General features: G+C 39.2%; 1 protein-coding gene across 8 annotated transcripts in view; it reads right to left on the reverse strand.

Annotated features, from left to right (window-relative positions):
• TACC2 (transforming acidic coiled-coil containing protein 2) overlaps nt 1–19,514 on the reverse strand; it is a 151,713-nt gene that overhangs the window by 85,614 nt on the left and 46,585 nt on the right. For 7 of the 8 annotated variants that reach the window (XR_014895874.1, XM_085305249.1, XM_085305247.1 and 4 more), the window contains one exon: nt 924–1,049. The exons of the other annotated variant lie outside the window; for it this stretch is intronic. Coding sequence is in view for 6 of the 7 variants with exons in the window: in XM_085305249.1 (XP_085161375.1) it covers nt 924–1,049 (126 nt within the window). In the remaining variant the exon portion in view is untranslated. The remainder of the gene's footprint in view (nt 1–923; nt 1,050–19,514) is intronic. 8 annotated transcript variants of the gene reach the window in all.

The raw sequence follows: 19,514 nt of genomic DNA on the forward strand, positions 1-19,514 counted from the left end.
ATCTATCTGTTTAAAAAACTTACAATATAATTGGAAGATAGCTTCCCATCGTAAACTCCTCTAGACTTAGGTTGTAGGAAAAGGTGTTTCTCACAGATGCACTAGTTTGGGGACTGGTGGAAGACCAACACAGATTAAACACCAAAGTTATCCACCCTTCAAGATAGATTTTGCAACCTGCATAAGCTTCTTTGTGCCTTTGACAGCCTGTTACCAGTATTTCAGGTAACCAATTTAATGCCAGCTTAAATACTGTGCAAGTTTACACTCCACTGAATTCACAGTGACTGATGAGTAAACACCCTGAAAGACTTCCTCTACGGCTGGCAATCAAGACAAACTCGTATGTCCAAAACAACATGACAACCCAGCTACCACCAACACAAGTAAAGCAACAATTTACCTACACAGTGCCAAGAAAAGCAGACAGCTCAGTGTCCAACAGAAATGAGGTACCTGACCTGCTTTATAATCATCATTATGCTGTTACGGAACTTCTCAAAACTGAAGATTAACAAGAAAATGCCTGAAGGCTCAATTACCTTATACTAACCAAAAAAAGTTWAAAAGTATAAGCACTTGGAGGGGAAAGAAGAGGGGAGGGCATATACTGCACCTCTTTACTATGCAGCACAACCCCTGCATGGTCCAAAATGATTCAGGCTCAGGGAAAGGTAAATGACATCTTCCTTTAAAGGTTTTGACTTAGAGAGGATATTTAAATCCTGATATAGGTTACACAGATACTCCACTGACTACAGACAGATCCAGTAAACACATCAGTAACCAACCATACCAGATGCATCTCTGTCCAAGAAAAGTTGTACTAATTTCTTAGCTATCATCAACCTCTCACCCACCCACCAACATGACAAAGGTGTAGGCAAGCTGCTTCCCAGCACTTCAGCTGTATTTTACAATACCTTGCTGCAGTCAGCTCAGCAGCATCCAGAGGGTCAACATTTCCACAAGTCGCAGAAACAGCTAACAGTTGCTTGGAAGTACCAAGGGGAGAAGCCAACTGTATATCATCACCTGGCCCAGGAGGGCTGCAAAGAGAAAAGACAGGGGAAATAGCAGCCTTAAAGGTCTGAATAACTGCAGAATTATTGTCAATTAAGTGTTAGAAGCACCAGTTGTTTAGCATCTGTATGCTAATTTTTATGTTAGTGAAAGGGAAAGAAGTATTTTTTTCTTTCTTCTTTTTTTTTTTTTTTTTTTTTTTTAATATAAGTTGCCTTTGCATACATCTTTACTGTTCTCACAGGACTGAAGTCACTGTGTAACAACTACAGGAGCAATAAGATACTACAATCCAACAGCAAATTAACCTAGTTTTAATTCTTTTGTTAAAAGGAAAGCAAGAAAAAAAGCTACTGCTTGAATAAGAGAAATGGGACGATTTCCTTACACACACAAAAAACGTATCAGACCACACAAGGAGCTCAGTTCTGGCTTTCAGTTAGCAAAGAGATGCTCATCAGTGGTCCACAGAGTCAATCAAAAGGCTTCTGGGGTGTTTCAAGGAGCCCACATAGGGAGACTCCCAAGCTTGTTCCATAGCCAGGGAAAGCAGCATGCAGCCAGTAAGTTGCTAAAAGAAGACTATTTGGAAACATGTCCTAGAAAGGAGCCCTGCTGAAGAAGGGTGGTGGGTTTTTTTTTCTTTTCTTTTTTCTTAAAAAACAAAAACAAAGGCATTTAATCAYGTGAATGACCTGAAGACATTGCTCTTGTTGATTCCTTCAACATGACTTTCCTAGGTGGCCAATCAGTGACTAGTAAGATCTGGAAGAAACTGATACTTCTAAAATCCTTGGCCTTCTAGAATACAGAAAAAGTGACCTTAATTGAGGGTCCCAATTGCACATCTGTGAGTTCACCCAAGCGGCTCAGTTTTTAAGTAACACTTTTCTGAAGTCCATTCAGTTGTTGAACAACTCCATGAGTTGTTCCCAGTACCATCAAGTGAATATAACCACTAAATACAAACAGATATGAGCAGAATTTGTAAACTTAACACAGTAGCTGGGAAACTGCCACAGTACCTGGAATTCCAGCTTAAAAATTCCTAAACCATGGAACTCAGCTATCTTTTTAGCACTGGAAGATTACTTTCTTTCCTAACCTCAGATCTAGCTGTTATGTATAATTTGGTTCCAAGAACATAATGAGTTAAACTGCATCATAATAATGTCAGTGTTATTCTGGCAATGACTAAACACCATCAACTGAATTTATTCACTTTTTACTTATTTTATTTTAGGGCTGTATACACTAACACACTCATATGTGAAAAAACATTATTGTCAAGCTTATTTTCTATTGTTTTTTTATTAAACATATTCACTACATACATTAATTAATTTTTAATTTAATTGCACATTCTAAGCTAGTGTTTCTGCTCTTCAATTGCTGTTTTATCACAGCATCACCCTGCAATCAGTCCAGTTATTTTGGTCACGGCAGCCCTGACAATTCAAGTGGCATTTTTCCCTCAGTTATACAAGTAGAACTGAGTCATTGCACTAAGTGCAGTTCTCAGATGACAGCCTAGAACATTTGATTATTTTTGAAACTTACTATATTACTTTTATCTAATGACAACAGTAAACATTCAAGTGTCCGTAAGTTCATTGATTAACACCTCAGGGCTCAGCTTGTTTTAGGAAGCATTGAGCCAAGATGCTTCCAAGTTCTAAAGTGTTCTAGTTTATTAGTAGAAGAGGACCTTTTTTGACTCATCACTGAGYTGCATATACTTGTATTATAAACTTCGGTGCCATCTCTGCTTTCTCTTAAAATGAGCATTTAGAAAACACTAGTGTAAATCTTTACAACAAGACACTGCTATTTCTTTCTCATATATTTAAGGAGAGAAGTGGCAAGTCTTACTTCAGCCACTGACAGAACACTATGTCTTGTCTGTGAACATACAGAAAGAACAGCACAACCCATAAMTGCAATTGCTTATTGAAGCTGTTGCATTGGTGTACCCTACTCTGGTGAGAATAAAGTGAAACATTTCTTCTCAGCCACTCACATCTGCTGTGCAACAAACTCTGAGCCTCTAATTTTCATACAGTTATAGACAATGTAACTTGAAACTCATTCTCAACTTGGGAAGGTGATGGTGAAGCAGTTCATTGTCAAGCTGCTCTGCTCAGCACAGGACAAACAATAAAGCTATCAAGAACTGCTCAGACTAGTTCCACCACTGAAATTCCTGACTGCCTTCACCTCGCAGGCGTCTGCTAAAAGTCACTGCAAAACCTTTACAGCAACTGGCCTTTTAGACTGATTTGTTCAAAGAATCAAGCTCTATAAAAAGGCTGTGAGCTTTCTCCACTCCACTGCCCAAATTCTGGGTCAAGTCCAGAAGAAGATCTGCTTAAAATTACTTCCAAATTCTACTTATGACAGGCATGATTGAAATATTTTTCAAAGGAAAAATACATCACAGTTTAACAAACAGTTGCTTGCTAACAGCTGCAGCTAGCACACTAAATTCAGCCAAAAGACCAAAGGGTTCAGTCTGTTGTCTGTGTGTCACAAGTGGAAGATTCTGATAATCAAGTGTCCTTAGTCTTTTGTATTTCACAATTTCAGTTTTAGGTTCCCTACTTAATACCCTTCAAAAGAGATTTTTCTAATTACTGAAAAGAAGGCAGGTATGMAAACAGCAAGATTCAAAGCTTTAACTTTTACTCATGTGCATTAACTGTCAAAGAATGAATGAGAAATAATTGCATAAACCTATACTATTTCTATTAAAACATCTGAGGTCTGAACTCTATTGAGGCAAGAAGCTTTTGAAACAAGGCAGAAAGYGTATTTTTTTAGATACGTAAAAAAGCATAGATTTACATGTACTGGACACATAGGCAAGCAGGGATGGTTCAGTTCCTAGGCTTTAATTTTGTACAAAAAACTAGGGCTAGATGCTATGGTGGATCCACTTGTTCTCCTACCAACTCCAGCAAGATGTAAGCAAACCGTAAAACCCCTACTTCACACTAAACTTTTAAAGTGTTCTGGCACTGATGATGGAGACAGAAAGCAGCTACAGGTCTTAGCATTTTCTCCCTATCCACGTTTTTTCCAATCAGGAGGCCTGGATGTGGCTTCCATTGAATTGTCAACCACCACAGGTTTGAGTTTACTCCAACGGAAACCAGTAAGTGTTTGAAGCCCTACTATCTCCCAGTCCAAAACACTTGGTTGTTCCTAACGAGACAATCATGTTGTTATAAAGCCTGCGTTTACTCTAGTAATCTCTGCAAAATGGTGCCATCCACTCCAAGGGACAACTGAGGCCTGACCAGTCTCTTAGCCCACTATTTCATTTTCTTCAAAAAACAAGATATTGCTTATTGRGTAGAGCCAGGCCAAGACACAAAATCCTTTAGATTTCATACCTGRCTTTGCAGTAACTTGGGCCAAACAGTTAATCTTTTTAGCCTTAGTATACTCATGCATCAGGTAGAAAAAAAAAATCAATTCCCCGCAGAAAAATCTGGAGGATTTACTTTATCTGAAAGAGGTTCTTCATTCTTACACTATTTGCAAGGGAAGGAAGTCTAGTGACATCTAAATTAGTTTAAATATATGACCAGATTGTACTTTGTAAAATTTCTTCCATTTTACTAAGTACTTCCTTTACAACATTTTTTCCTTCACTTGTTTTGCAGTTTATCTCATACATTAGCCACATACGCCGAAAAAAACTTCATGTGTAGAAAATCCAACAATAAACTGCTATAGCAATTCCATGCACCTAAGATATTTCTGTTCTTTAAAAGTATTCTTGTGATTAATAGGACACCTGTTGATTATTTCTCAAAGTAGGTGATAAGCAATTTCTCAGATTAAAAAYCAACATTACTCATATCAGAAGCAAAAACTATTCTTACACAGGAAACAGCTCAGAAGTGCTGAATTAGCAACCAGCAAGGTTTAAAAAAAATGTTCTTTTTTCTACAGTGCTTCTTTCGCAGTAATATAACATCTATTTAAGTACTCTTTTATGGAAAAAAAAAAGTTAGAGTTAAGATTCAGTCTCTCGTGCAAAATCCCAAGATGTAAAGCCGTATTTTATTTCCTAGTTAACTAAGGGAACATCCATGCAAGCAAATGATGTCACTACAGCGTAAGTATATACACCAAAAATAGCTTTAAAAACATATATATAGTAATGATTATGGTGGCCATAGTTACTTTTGCTGGTTGCTAGATAGGATATAACAAAGGATTAATTTAAAAGTTAAATATAACACATCCCCAGTCAAAAGTTCTCAAGTTTTAGAAAATACACTGCTTTTTGTAAACCCAAAGAGTTACTTATGCTTACAAACACATAATTTTGGAAAAAAAAAAATTCTCAAATATCTTCTGTACCTTGAGGGAGAAACTATGCTTTAAATGCTTCATATCAGCACTTAGTATTTATACTGCAGGACCTTCTAAATGCCTAAGCCAGTCCCAGTGTGGTGTGCGCTATGCAAACATAGTAATGAAGGTATCCAAGAGATGAACTGGCATGTGTTAATTAAACAAGATCACTGTCATATGTGGGAAACATAAGTTAAGCATACAGTACAGCAACAGTTCTACAATTATAAAAGACATTATCACCAAGATAGCAGAATTGGCTCCTGATGGAGTTATTCCAGCACTACAGCTTTACACTCTCTTCCTCTGAGTCAGACTCGGGAAACAACTCCAGTTAGCAGAAGGGGTATGGATCCTGCGTGATTGCGCTGGGAGAGCCCAGGAAGAGCTCACGCAGCCCACTGCAGCTTAGGCAGCACCTGAGCCCTCTGCATTTTGCATAGGCACACCAGACCTATCTTGATTTGTACCCATCCTCAACGAAGAGGACTAGCAACATCCTGGCTGAGTGATGAGCACAATTCGCACCATCCACAGCGCAGGTGGCAAAGGCTCCAGGCTGCCTGCTCGTGACATGAGGTTTCCTGCAACCCACACTGGAATGCAGGTCTGTCCTGCTCCAAATACCAGGCTGTGCCTCAAGGGACAAGGCAGTCTCTTCTCTCAGTGCAAATTTCTGTGTTAATAAAGTATGAAAGGGAATCAGATGCAGAGAAGTCTTCTAGAGAAATGAAAGCATCTTTTAAAAGACTTTCTTAGGGCAATACCTCACCTGTTGAAAGCAACCCCCAAAATCCAGCTGCACAGCCGCTGGCAATCCCTGCAGGTAATTCTGAATTACCCCCCCGAGCTGGATGATAATGGCATCACTGGGTCAGCCAAGCCAGACACATGATGATGGAGAGTAATTCTCATAAATGATATTTTTCTGGCAATGTTTGTGGAAATCCTGACAAGACAGAGAGGTATCCGGGCAGGGAATGAGGTTACCTGAGGGCCTGGACTTCCTCTCTCACCCCTTCCCTTCTTGCTGCACATACACCATTTCAGAAGTCCCTTCCCCCCCCCCCTTTTAAAACACACACATCCAACTTTTGCTAATGTGACTAATAATAGCTATAAAATAGATTTTATTTTTTTGCCTAGGTAGCCTACATTACTGTGATGACATTAGAACCTAGAACTTAAGGCGAGCTAATACATAAATATATATATTTATAAAATATATGTATATATTAAATACATATATAATGATTTTAGAATAAAAGGCTGAAGTAAGGGGACTGAAACGTATACTGCGGTATTACTTCCTTTACAAACTAGGAGTGACAGCAGAAAGCCACGTTAGAACAGGAGGACACATGGATCACCCCTGCACAGGATGAATAAGCATTTGCTTCGTAACTGTCAACCATCCGAGAGAGCACACGATGTCACTACGATGCAGCTTCTGGAACCCCAAAGTGCTCTCAGCCACGCTGTGGTGTCACTGCCACAGAATTTAAAAGTCTCCAAATCCCAGCTAGCAAACCTGAGCCAGAAGTCTCCGAGTGCAACCAAACTAACCCCCAAGTCTCAGCCCACGCTGACATTCCGGTTGTACAGAAATCCGACCACAGTCTATGGCAGGATCCACAAAACCAGAAAGTCTTCTCAGCTACTTGGGGATAATGATAGCTAATCCCATCATATTCGAGATTCCTACGGAGCTCAATAAAGAGTTGCATGAAAAAGACAGTGTTTTACTCTACAGAAATGTTTGAAAAAAAAGTTGTTCAACGCATGACAGGAAGAAAGTGGGGGGGGGGGAGCTGTAATTTTTGAGAGGGAAAAGTGGTCAGAAATAACAGCTAACTTTGAATTCTAACAGCTCTTTTTAATACAGTTCATACTTGTACCTTGGATTTTACTGTTCTGTGGCTAACTTTTCACTCAGAAGCGCCTACTTACCAAGATCAAGAAGTAATCACCAGCTTTGCTGTTCTGAATCATCCTCTGGCTCAAACAAAACAGCCCGAAACAGGCCCCCAATTTAACACGGATTCCTGTACGGCAGCAGTTCCTCAAGTTCCACCATTTCAGGCCAGGCTTCGCAAGCCCCCGAGAGCGACGCTTCCCCTAGCTGCGCTCACTGCTGAATCCACCGAGAGCAAACTCTCCTCCCGGGCAGCCCGAGAAACATTCCAGAAACGGGAGTTCGGTGCCGCATTTCCAGAGCGCTTCCCGCTGAATGGGAGGCTGTTCGAAAGTTGAAGCGCACAAAAGGCCAATGCCTATAAAACTGGAGCCGTCTGTCGGAGGCTCCTCCCATGAGGCTCCCCAAGGAAAGGCCGTATCTACCAAACATGCAATTGCTCCAGAGGCATCCGATCCTGCCTGGGGTCCGAGGAATGCAGGGCCGCGGGACTGTGGCACGCCTCTGCATTTCTGAGCGTTTACAGCACGCTTGAAAGAAAAGGACCCCATCGATCACCAGGCAAACTGCCCCGAACGCGCAGCAAGGTTAAGCCTGTGCACACAAACACTCAGCCTGCGCGTCTCGCTCACACATGCTGCATGCCAGCAAGACTGACACGTGGTTTTTATTCTTTTCTCTTCACTTTGTTATGGAATTTCTTCCAGGAGTTTTTGAGTCATGACAATCTGATAGCTGCTTAGAGTTTTCACAACTCCATCTGTTGTACACAGCAGAAGACATGTATGAATTATAAAATTACTGCACTTACAAAAAATACACAAATAACAACAACTATTAAAAAATCTAAGCCAGCCTTTGCTTAARGTCTGCAAATGCTGTTTGGCCCATCTTTAATTTTAAAAAGTTTCAGGATGCAGGAAAATTTTTGACAACTACTATCAAAACTTCATTTGTTTACAGATGCAAACCTAAAGCAAAACTTGTTATTCCTAGTTTAATTCTATGCTAAATCCCACCTTTTAAATTCACATTGCTTTAGCTACACAAAAACGGAACAGTCTTAACTGCATGCTCTTATCTCTTTGGTTTCCTATAGTTTTGTTACAGCACTAAAGAATGGCTTCACAGATAATTACGTCTTTGCATTGAGATATACTGCTCTGAAGCCAAAGTGCATACACAAGTTGCCAGTATGCAAGGAATTAACTGTTTAAACTCTACCCAGAGAGATTATTATCATGCTTAYGACTATAGACTAAATGTTTATAATATCTATCCCACAGCAAAAGATTCAATAGTTTCATTGCCTACCAAAAGCCCAACCTAAGTATGTCAGATAAAATACTGACGCTGCAGAGACTTCATTTAGCCAAGCTATAGTTTCCCAGCTCACTCCACGTGCAAGCCAGACTCTGGTTATTCAGCTGTGGTGCCAGCTAATCCTGTCTGAATGACAAAAGTAACGTTTCTTCAAAACTCAGCCCAATAAGGATAGCACTTAGACCTCTCAAAATATGAACTGAGTGCTGAATCTCTGCTGGAAAAAGGCATTCACAACCTTTTTTTTTTTTTTTTTTTTTTTGGGGGGGGGGCGACTCAAATGGTTTCTCTTTCTAGCTCCTGTTTAGGTTTGTTGTGGTTGTTGTTGTTTTTTAAGCAAAAAGGAGGGAACGGATTTTTGTTCAAGTAAGTTCTGYGTTACTAGATATCACTCACTTTATATGTAAAGACAGAGGCTAAGGATTTTCCCTAAGATGTGCTCCTTGCTGCTTCTAAAAATGCAGATATCTGTACAGGAAATAGAAGAATATACCAAATGGCTCCCTCAGGAGACTGTAAATCAATCTGTAGTGGCCAAAAATGCTGAAAAACATGTCGAACATCAACATCATGCAGATGAAAGGGGGCATCAAGGGGTGGTTCATCAGGGTGTAAACTTAACACAGAGAACTGTGTGCTATGGAGAGTTCATTTAGTTCAGTATCAGGAGCCAGCAGCATCCACTCTGACAGCAAGAACTAAGATCAAGCRCGAAGTTAAAGTTTCTGAAGAGAGCACCTCACTTATATCCTGCCTCCCAGGACAGGGAGAGGAACAAATGGAAAAAAGTTACTGTGATTTCTCATACAGGTACAGGCATTCAGTCACCCTCTCACTTTGGGGGGAATTAAATTYTTTTGTCACCTGAAAAACATTTCATAAATAGCTTCTGCAGATAGAGCAACCCTGGGGAAGAGGGAGACACTRGAGAGCATAAGATTCATTAAAATAAATTTTGACTTTCTTTGCAATCAGTGCTTAAGTTTGGCACAAATCTAGGCTAAGTTCTTGCTAACAAAATCAAATTTAGCATTTTTGAAATTAAATAGTTCATTTGCTCCCTGATCATTCATTAGTCTCTTGGGGCATCAGAATCCTTTTGTTCTTACACCTACTGCTAAACAACCTCAACCTACATTTTCCACAAAAAACATTTTCACCCTCCTCCCTGTGCCCTCTGTGGTGGGTACAGACTTGCTATTTAAGCACAGGAAAACCGATATGCAATAACCGCAGGATCACAGTGGTAAGGTGTGCTTGATTATCTGATTCTCCTGTAGGAATGAATTGAYCTGCCTTAATAGCAGGCTTCGGGGAGCAAGCAGAAAAGCAATACAAAACCCAAGAGATAAGCAAACTCGCGCAGCAAGGCCTGGAAGATGATTACAGGACAGGGGCTTACTTGCAGGCTGCTGCATGAAGTTACATGCTGTCCAACTGAGGCTGGGAGCTGACAGAGCGAAGAACCACRAAATAAAATGTTGCAGAAGACTTATCTGGAGGGCTGGGCTGGAGAGGAGCATGAGCAGGCTGATGAGAGGGATTGAATGGCAAAAGCCATCCTGCAGGACCACCCAGCTGGAGTCTGAGCCCTTCTCTAATTCTCAGGGAATAGTTAGCCTCAAAGAAAGGCCAGAACAGGTAGAGGTGGTTAATACTGTGAGAATTGCATTTCTGGTGTATTTTAGAGACAAACAGTATTTTGCATTTGGGTAAGCAATTCTGTCACAGCAGTCAAAGAGAAAAGAATCACGTTCATATTCATTACAGGAGAGATGCTGCCAAAAATCTGGTCTGGGAGTGGAAAAATTGCACAACTTCRTCCAAGAGCAGTAACAGCCTAAGAGGCAGTTCACTCAGACCCAGTTCTTCAGCCCAGTAACTTCTTTTTCAGGTGTTTTCCTCTGCTATATCGCCACTTTTTCCTCTTTACCATAGATATGTCTCCACTAAAATAATAATTACTAAACTATTTGTGAGAAGTTAGTCAGGCTGCAACCTTAGGGAAGAAGAGACCCCATGTGTCTTCTCTTAGGCTAGACAAGGTTTGGGAAATGCTAAGCATTTCATGACATAGCTCTAACAACGTTATTGTTGTGACACTACAGTTACATGAAATTACATAGCTCTGTGGTGCTGGCAGGCATATTTTCACTTCTGCTTCCCATGATCACTCTAAACTGTGGCACTGACATACGAATACGCCCCTCAGRCATCCAAAATTTTTATCCTTTGTTCAAAAACACTGAAATTTGAATTACAGAAAAATCAAAGGTCCTCAAGTTCAGTACTACATCAAGTGCTAGATTCCAATTTTAGATTGCATTTTGAGAAATCTGGACTACGACTTGACAAAGGTCACAAAGAGAAATCACTACTGTGTTTTCATTTAGGCTGTCCTCAATGGTCAGAGATGCTTTTAGATTGCAGGTGGACACCTTGTAAAAACGTATGGACATCATACCATTAGTGGTGGCAACTCTGCCTCACTCCTGTCAGCTGGGAATTTGATCTGAGGGTTTTTCCCATAAACCATGTCACTATTGCCAAACCAAAGCATTGAGAGAAAAAAAAGGAAAAGGAAAAGGAAAAAAAAAAAAAAAAAAAAAAAAAAAAAAAAGAAAGAAAGAGTCAGCCCTCAAAAAACCCATGAAATTGACTTGAAAAAGAACATTACATTAAATAAAAAGCTTCTTAAAAAAAAGCTTTCTGGTTTTTGAGAATACAGACTGAACTTGGATCAGATTGTCAAGTTTTTCCATGCAAGCATGAAAAAAGATGCTGTCTTCTCCACTCGCTGCCTCTTTAAATAAGGTTAAGATTATCACTAGTCTAAAAACAAGGATACAAATACTACAATATTCCTGATAAACTTGCAAAAKCTGGCAAAATTGCAGAGCATGTATTTGTTCTGAACAATAAGACTGTACCATATGATTGATTTTAGAAAAGGGAGGGAAAATTTTTAAATTATTCTTTATTGTAACTTTGTGCCTATCTTAAGGCCATTTTCAAGAAATAAAACTGTGTAAGTTTGTTTAAAATGGAAAAGGAGTTCCTCTTTAGCATTTTCTAATCAGAGGTTCTTATTCATACACTTTGCAAAACCACAGAACCAATTACTTGCTTATGACTTGGCTTAGATATCCAAGCCACTTCTGTAACAAAYACCTGAACTTTGTATTTCCACTGCTTTCCATATACAAATTTCCCACAACTTCATTTGTGGTTGCTGAAAGTTAAACTGACAATAAAAAATTGCTTGGAGTTGCATAAGCTTTGACATGACTGTCTCTTTAAAAGTCCTAACTTTTACTTTAAGCTTATGGTTTGAAGGAATGAAAAGTTAAAGCTTAAGCCATTAAATTTTGGAGGATCAAAGTGATGGGAAGCCATGACATTTCAGAAATTTCCAAATTAATAGGATTTGTTAAAAAAAAAAAAAAAAAAAAAGAGAGAAAAAAAAAGGACCCAGGCTAGCCTCAAAGCTTCACAGACTGCAGTGATAAGTTCTCAAGTTTATTTGGAATTTCTATCAGAAAAACAATATATGAAGAATCCTGCATGAGTAAGAAGTTTCATGTACCATCACAGCATTCACAAAAGACAGTGTGGAAAATCTTGGAGACTTTCACACAAACTATCCCTGTATTCCCCACAAACTATCTCTGTATTTTGACTCACTTAATGACATTGTTATGGAAGTGAGGAGGGAGCTTTAAGCATCCATTTATTTTCAAGGCAGCTAAAATTTTTTCCATAGTTGTTAGAAAGTGAACAACGCACACATGCTTTTTGCTTTCATTCCAAAAACAAACCCAATCTTCTCTGCTAGCTGTAGAGTTATTCTTAGCTGGCTTTGATATTTCTATCAGCTAGGGGAGCATAACAATGTTATCATGCTAACAAATTCCAAAGATTTTACATAAGCTCATGAGTGCAAAAAAAAAAAAAAAAAAAAAAAAAACACAGTTTGATGAGTTTCAGCTTCATTAAGCACATGCTGTACATTTATCAGAGCATCATTTACATAGAGGGGCTAAGCTTTATAGCTTTAAAGTTGGAAAATACCCTTTAGTTCAGGTCAACTGATCATTTAAATTCTATATGCCTACATACAGCTTGTTTTCTCTGTATGATTTTTATTAGTGGAGACAACTAGAGGGCCCCCTATCCTCCCTCATTTAAACAAAATGGGATAACTGGTTGTATTATAGTGGTAGGATGGTCGAGGTGAAAAAAGATCATGCAGCTGGGTGCAGCATTCTTTCTGGATGATCTACTGGGGCTCAGGACCAAATTCTTTGCTGATATCACTCTACTACAGCAGAGAATTTGGCCCAGCGTTTACTGACTTTCAGAGTAAGCTGTGGCCTTAGCCTTTTCTCCTCTGGCTCTCTTGAAAGGAATGTTCCAAGACGTGAGGAAAAAAAAAATAGAATTTCAAAATGGAAACACCACCATAGAGTCATGCAGTCTTGGGCCACTTTTAGACTAATGGTTATTTTGCTGAGGTCCAAGGTTGAATAGGGCAAGTACAGGACAGGGAGGGTGCAGAAAAAGAAAGATTAAGCCTGGGTGAACAAAGAAAAGTTTATCTGGAGATGCAAATTCTGGCAGCAACGTTTCATGTTTCAACAATGAGAACAAGATTAACATAACATACTAAGGTTGGTTCTTGACAACAGCACAAAACGATGGCACTCAGCATTTCATAAGGACTTTAGAATTCAGAACTGAGCCTTTGATCAGAACAATTAGAATTTCTACTTTAATTCTAGATGTAGTTCAGTGTCTTTAGCCTATAAGAAGCTCTGCAAGAATTAACCTGTAAGTTACYGGTCAAAGTGTCTGTAAATATACAGACTGCAAATAGATCCACATAGAAATTTTCCTACATTCCACAGTACGCAAATGTTAAGGCACAGCTAAATATACATAAGCCTCATCTGCCATCAGTGATACACAGTTGGGCTTCCATACATCCAGAACAAGATTGATAAGACAGGCTATGCCCACACTGGCATGAATGATCTCATATTAACTAGAACCAACATTTAAATTTGCAATGACTGCAGACAATCCAAGGCAGAAGTAGGCACCTTGCTTGCCAACAGACACCTCTCCAACTGCTATGTTGCCTGTTGTGCATATCTGTAGGTATTTTGAATGTTAGCCCATAAAGCAAACAAACATCAGCTAAAGCCAAATTCAGTATTTAATCTGGCTAGATCTTGATAGCATCAGACAACTGCCAATTGTGATCACTCAGACTTGGAAACAGCCTGCAAAAGGCCGATTGCCTGATTTGTTTTGAAAATCTGTCTACGAACATTTTTTTAAAAAATACATACATATACATATATATTTGTTTGTGTGTGTGTGTGTGTGTGTCCTTTTCCTGTTCAAAAAGCTTTTTACTTACAAAAAACTCTGAAGAAGGGCAGAGAATGTGACCATTGCTCAAGTCAAGAAGAACAAAAAAATTAACAAAGGAAGAAGAACAGAAAGCAAAGGAAGAGGCAAGTTTTATGAGTTCTGGTACTTCAGACTTGTCTCCAGAGTCTGTTGAGAAGCACTACAAGCATGCCAAGAAGCAGAAATACTGGAAGGAAGCCACATCCAAGTCATGGAGAATATGCCTGTGTCTGTAATTGCTGTTCTTAGCGCTGCCCTCCACAGGGTTCAAAGCTGGGACTTCTACTAAAAGCAGGGAAAATGGAACTAAGTCCACACTATCCAAATTTGCAAGTAGCCTGAAGATAAAAGTTGGAATATAGAATATATAGGGATATATTTGGGGAGAATAAGCAGCTTCAAAAAAGCAAGGTTGAAAAATACATCTGGTGAAAACTAATCATAAAAAGTAATCTGAAAGTAGTTTTTAGCTTAATGTGAAAGGAAGGCAAAAATTGGTGCTAAAGYGCCTGCCCAGACATTGGAAAAAGTATCACAAAGTCTTGCTGGATTTCTTTAACAAATGCCTATATTTGATTGAGCAAATGTAGTTTCTTGAGAAACATGTAAGGATGTTGGAAAAAAGGGCATCTCATCTATCCTCCACCCATCTCAATACCTACTTTGAAAACATGTAGCTTAGGTTGTACCTTGCAAGATGTACCTGCAATTCAGCAGGAACAGAGTTTATGATTTACTTCTCTGTTTCTGTGTAGCAGAAGCATATATAGATTTTAAAAAAATTACCCAGCCTGATACCCAGTTTTCSACTGGTATGTCCTTTGAGTAGTTGGCAACACAAGAAGGCATACCAAGTCAGCATTTTTTAAGTACTTTGCACTGACCTAGCCACTGCCTAAAAGAGCAGAAAATTAGATCAATGGCAAAACTCCTTTTAATTTCTAAGAAAGCAACATAAGAGTTCTGTTGAGTAAAAGTGAGTTATCTTAGTTTTATTTTTACATGAATAAGAAAATCTCATAAATATTGCAGGCTCCATCCTACAGTCTTCACACAGACAAAATTTTCACAGAACTCACTAGTCAGTTCATTTAGTTAAGGACTGCAGGCTGTGCTTCTTCAMGACAAGTTAGCTAATTTTGAAGTTAAAAAAATTGGGAAATAAAGAAAGCTGCAWAATCACAGCTTTGAAATTTTCATTTTAACTCCAAAATCTTGATAGTAATGGCACAAAACGTCAGTGCTCAAAACTCACTTGACYGATCTAGAAAGCAGTTCTACATTCCATGCATACTTCATGCAGCAAGACTGTTAGAATATTTAGTACTGTATTTGTTATGCAGACAAGAAAAAAAAGTCAAGTCAGTATTTACTAAGGAGTCATAATTCTTTTCAGACTTACTGAACTTCCCAATTCTTGATGACAAGAATAAAACATGAAGTAAATCTAGAAGTATGTTTGAAACAACTTTACTTAAAGATCTTGTCTTAGCTGTATGCAGGACAGGCATAAAGACCATTTTTCAAGTAGTTTTGCTATGATATCAATCGCTGCAGTGTACTTTCTATATAAAAATATTGTTTAGAGTTGCAGATGATGTGACTGAATTCAACAGAGCTCTCAATTTTCTAAAAAACAACTGCAGTTATGGGAGCGGGCCTACAGTGCACGGCTGTAGGTGGCAAAGGGGGTTTCTTGCAGAGTGGAACGCTGTTAGGAAGCCCGGCCCCTAAAGCTGTACCGTGGCACAGCCTGCTTCCCCATTAAGGCTGGCTTTCCATGCCACTTGTAGAGTGCAGGGCAGGTCCTGAAGGCGATTCAGGCACCACAGAGGAAGAAGGAGCAACAGAATGAATACAACTATGAGAGCTCTCCATGATGTCCAAGACTGGCATGTACTGGCTGGAATAAGGATTGCCTCCATAGCACAGGCTCCACGTCAGTGCAATGTGCAGTTAGCACTGGAAGCTCAGGTCTGCGTAATGCCCTCCTGAATTTGAGGTGAGGGAAGCCACCAGGCATATTGCTCAGCGTTTCAGCAAGCRCAGCACATTCTGCTTGGTGCAGCAAACCACTTCTGCTGAGCAGGTGCCGAGGTGAACCTGACCTCATTGGCAAAATAAACGTCGCTGCTTACAGCATGCTTATGTCTTCTTAAGCGCTTCCCTCAGTAGTACACCCAGGCCCAAGCTCAAAGTCTGCAAGGATCTCCACAGTCAAAGGCCTACTAACAAGACAAATATTTTGCCAAAATATTTTGTCAAGCCAGCAAAACAACAAATGATGAAATCGGTACTCAGCACCTTAAAGAAATGACATCATTGTCTCCACTTAAAAAAAAAAAAAAAAAAAACTCCCTTGGCACTTTTTCCAGGAGGTGATCTTAGTTTGCATGTACCAGCCTGTAGAGTTACAAAAGTTATCAAAAAACTCCATACCATTTCCAAACAGCATAAAATTTTGCCAACATTTCCCGATCTGTTCCACACTGCTCAAGAAGTGCCATACTCTATGATGCAAACAGGCATTTCAGTGGTATAAGGTGTAATACTTCATACCAATGCCTCTTTTCTCCCTCCAAACAGGAATTAAGTACTAGCACAGTCATTACAAAAGAGGAGAAAAACAAAACCAGAAACCCTTAAGTCCTGTTCTTGCGGTCTGACTCAAACAGGAAACCAGGGCAGCCAAATTCCCAATGATAACTGTAAAGAAGGGCATTTGATCCCTAAATAAGTCAAGTTCATGAACTCTGGTTCAGTCATGGACTTAACTGGGAGACAAAAATGACAAAAGCATCAAAGAAAGGGTTTTTTGACTCATTTTGCAACATCTGTAGTCAGGTTTTCTGAATGCCACCCTTTCCTATTTCTGCTAATGGTACAGCTGGACTTCCACAAGAAAGCTGGACTAAAGCTTCTGCCACAGCCTCCTTTCAAAAATATTTCTCCCTTTAAATGAAGATTAGAAGGGAGGTTATTGGTGTTATACTATTCCCTTCAAACATGAAAGATCTTCATATCTGTTGACCATTATCCCAGTGCTAGGAGCAAGTCAGGGAAAGAAGTCACTTCAAAAAGTTCTTGGGTGTACTGCTCATCACAAGAGCACCCTCCTATGCAGTGCCATGACAAAGCAGCAAAGAACTTCCTTAATTTCTTCTACAAGAGGAAATCCTAAGGACTTCAGAGTCAGACCACAATGTTGTCCCTGTACCCCAGTTCAATGGGGTTTCAACATATGGGACATTGTAACAGATAGAGCTGTACAAAGATGGTGAAGAAGGCAAAAAGAAAAACCAACCCTGAAGTAATGCAGGACATATTATTTCCTTCTCCTAAAGGTAAAATACGCCTTTACCACTTTTTATTGGGGGGGGAGGGGAAGGGCAGGGAGAGAGAAGAGGGGAAGAATTCTTTGTCCATGGAGATCTTTCTATCAGGCCCAAACTTAGCACTTAGAAAGATGCACTTTTCTGCATGGCTATGAAAGTTTAACCTCTGTTACAATTAGAGGACAAAAAACAACTGCAAATTACTCTGAGGCAAAAAATGCCATGAGTAAGCTACTTAGGATATGAAATAGAGTTTGAAATTTAACCACAAAACAAGTTTTAAGCTTATAGGAAATACAGCCTATAAGTGACATCTGATTGTGGAGCACTGGGTCTGAGTAACCAGAGGAAAAGCAGACTGGTCAGTGTTGAACCAGCTGAAGACAGAYGAGCTGGTTTAACTAGTGCCTTCAACTTCTCATTTGTATTCTAATTGCATATTGGTATACAAAACAAACTTGAACAAAGGCAGAGACTCCTCTCTACCTCTGAGAGTCCTCAGTGTCTAAGTCTACATCACTGCAATTTCATACTGCTCCGCACACAGTATTTACTGCATACATAGGCACACTTGGTACGTGTGTGACACCACTTACAGCTGTAGTCCAAAAGTAGCAGCTGCCTGTCGACACAAACCTCATGCTGAAAAAACAGGTGATAATGAATTCTTCAAGCTTATGCAAGTATTAAGCAATTACGTCATGAATTGCCAGCAGCTGTTTCAAGAACCCTGCCCTGTTTGCCACAGGTACTTATTTAAAGCATGGTACCCACCCTGATATGAAACACATGCGTAGACACATATGTCTCTACTCTACAGTCCCTTAAGGCTTCTGAATCAAGCAACAGCAACAATTTGCTTGGTAATTTCAAAGCTACCCAACTGTAAAGCTTTCCATCATATAAAGGGAAACAAAAAGAAACAAAAGGACCCAGAAATAAATACTAAGGCTTAATTTCATTGTCATTTTATATGGCTATTCTTAAAGAGAAAGTCCTGTAGTTGTGAGGATTTCTAACACTTTTATATTCTTATAATTTACGTTTTGCTCATAAAATTAGATTTTATTCAATCTCTCCATCACAGACTTGTGTAGAACAGAATTCCTCTACATTTTCACCATAACAGAAACTGTTCAGGAATTTTCAACTTACACTATGATTTTATCATTTCAAGTTTTAAGGAATGTGACACTGAAGCTTTTTTCCTCCTTACTGAGTTAATAGCACTTAATTTTTTGGTAATATCTAGGAAGATACTGTCTGTACAGATTAAAATACTTAAGCTTTTCACTGTACCATTCTACTCTGYTGTCATCTTTTTTATTGGCAGTTACAGCTCTAGCAGCCTTCTCAGGTACAGGAAAGAGGGACAGGGTTCAAGAAAGTTGCTGAAGTACACAGAGAGCAGCAACATTATTAGATAGTGGGAAAGTACTGATTCTAAGATCATTCTTTTGAAATAACTTCGTATCAACCTGGTAATTCAGCAATGTACACACTGGAAACTCACAAGGAAAAAAAAATGATTAAAGCAGTTACTGCTATGTTTTGAAAATAAAGAATTCTTGGGCTCCACAAATCCTAACAACTCACATCTGAAACAACTTTATGTCATTAGAAACACTGAATAATACATTGATCAAAGGCACTGCCAATGCAATTATAATATGTGAGAGGGTAACAGGGAAACCTAGACAACTAACAGTGTGAGCAATTTTTTTTTTCTTAATATYGCAATCCACCATGTGAATTCTGCAATTCTATTTTAACTGGGTCATAAAAACTTAGGCAAAACCCTACTAACTTAAGGCTAAGAAGTGTTATTTGGTTGCCACAGTTTATGCTACCAGAAGTGAGCACTGATCCATCTGAGTCACCACAGATCAATTTAGGAATCTCAAACAGTAAACAGTTGAGAATTATTCTCCCGAGGTTTTAGAGCACCACTTCTGTTATATCTAGCCCTTGTACATTATTTCAATTTTCTTCTACTTCACAGCTAAAAGCAACAGGAACTCAATGGAAATGTAAGAACAGAGAAAGTGCCATGCCCTCCCAAACAATGAACTTCTGCCTGGAAAATTTTATCACTATTGAGCCCCAGGGTCCTGACAACCATTTCACATATT

This window comes from Rhea americana, unplaced genomic scaffold, assembly GCF_003343005.1.
Source record: "Rhea americana isolate MKP2758 unplaced genomic scaffold, rheAme1 scaffold_218, whole genome shotgun sequence".
Lineage (NCBI taxonomy): Eukaryota > Metazoa > Chordata > Aves > Rheiformes > Rheidae > Rhea > Rhea americana.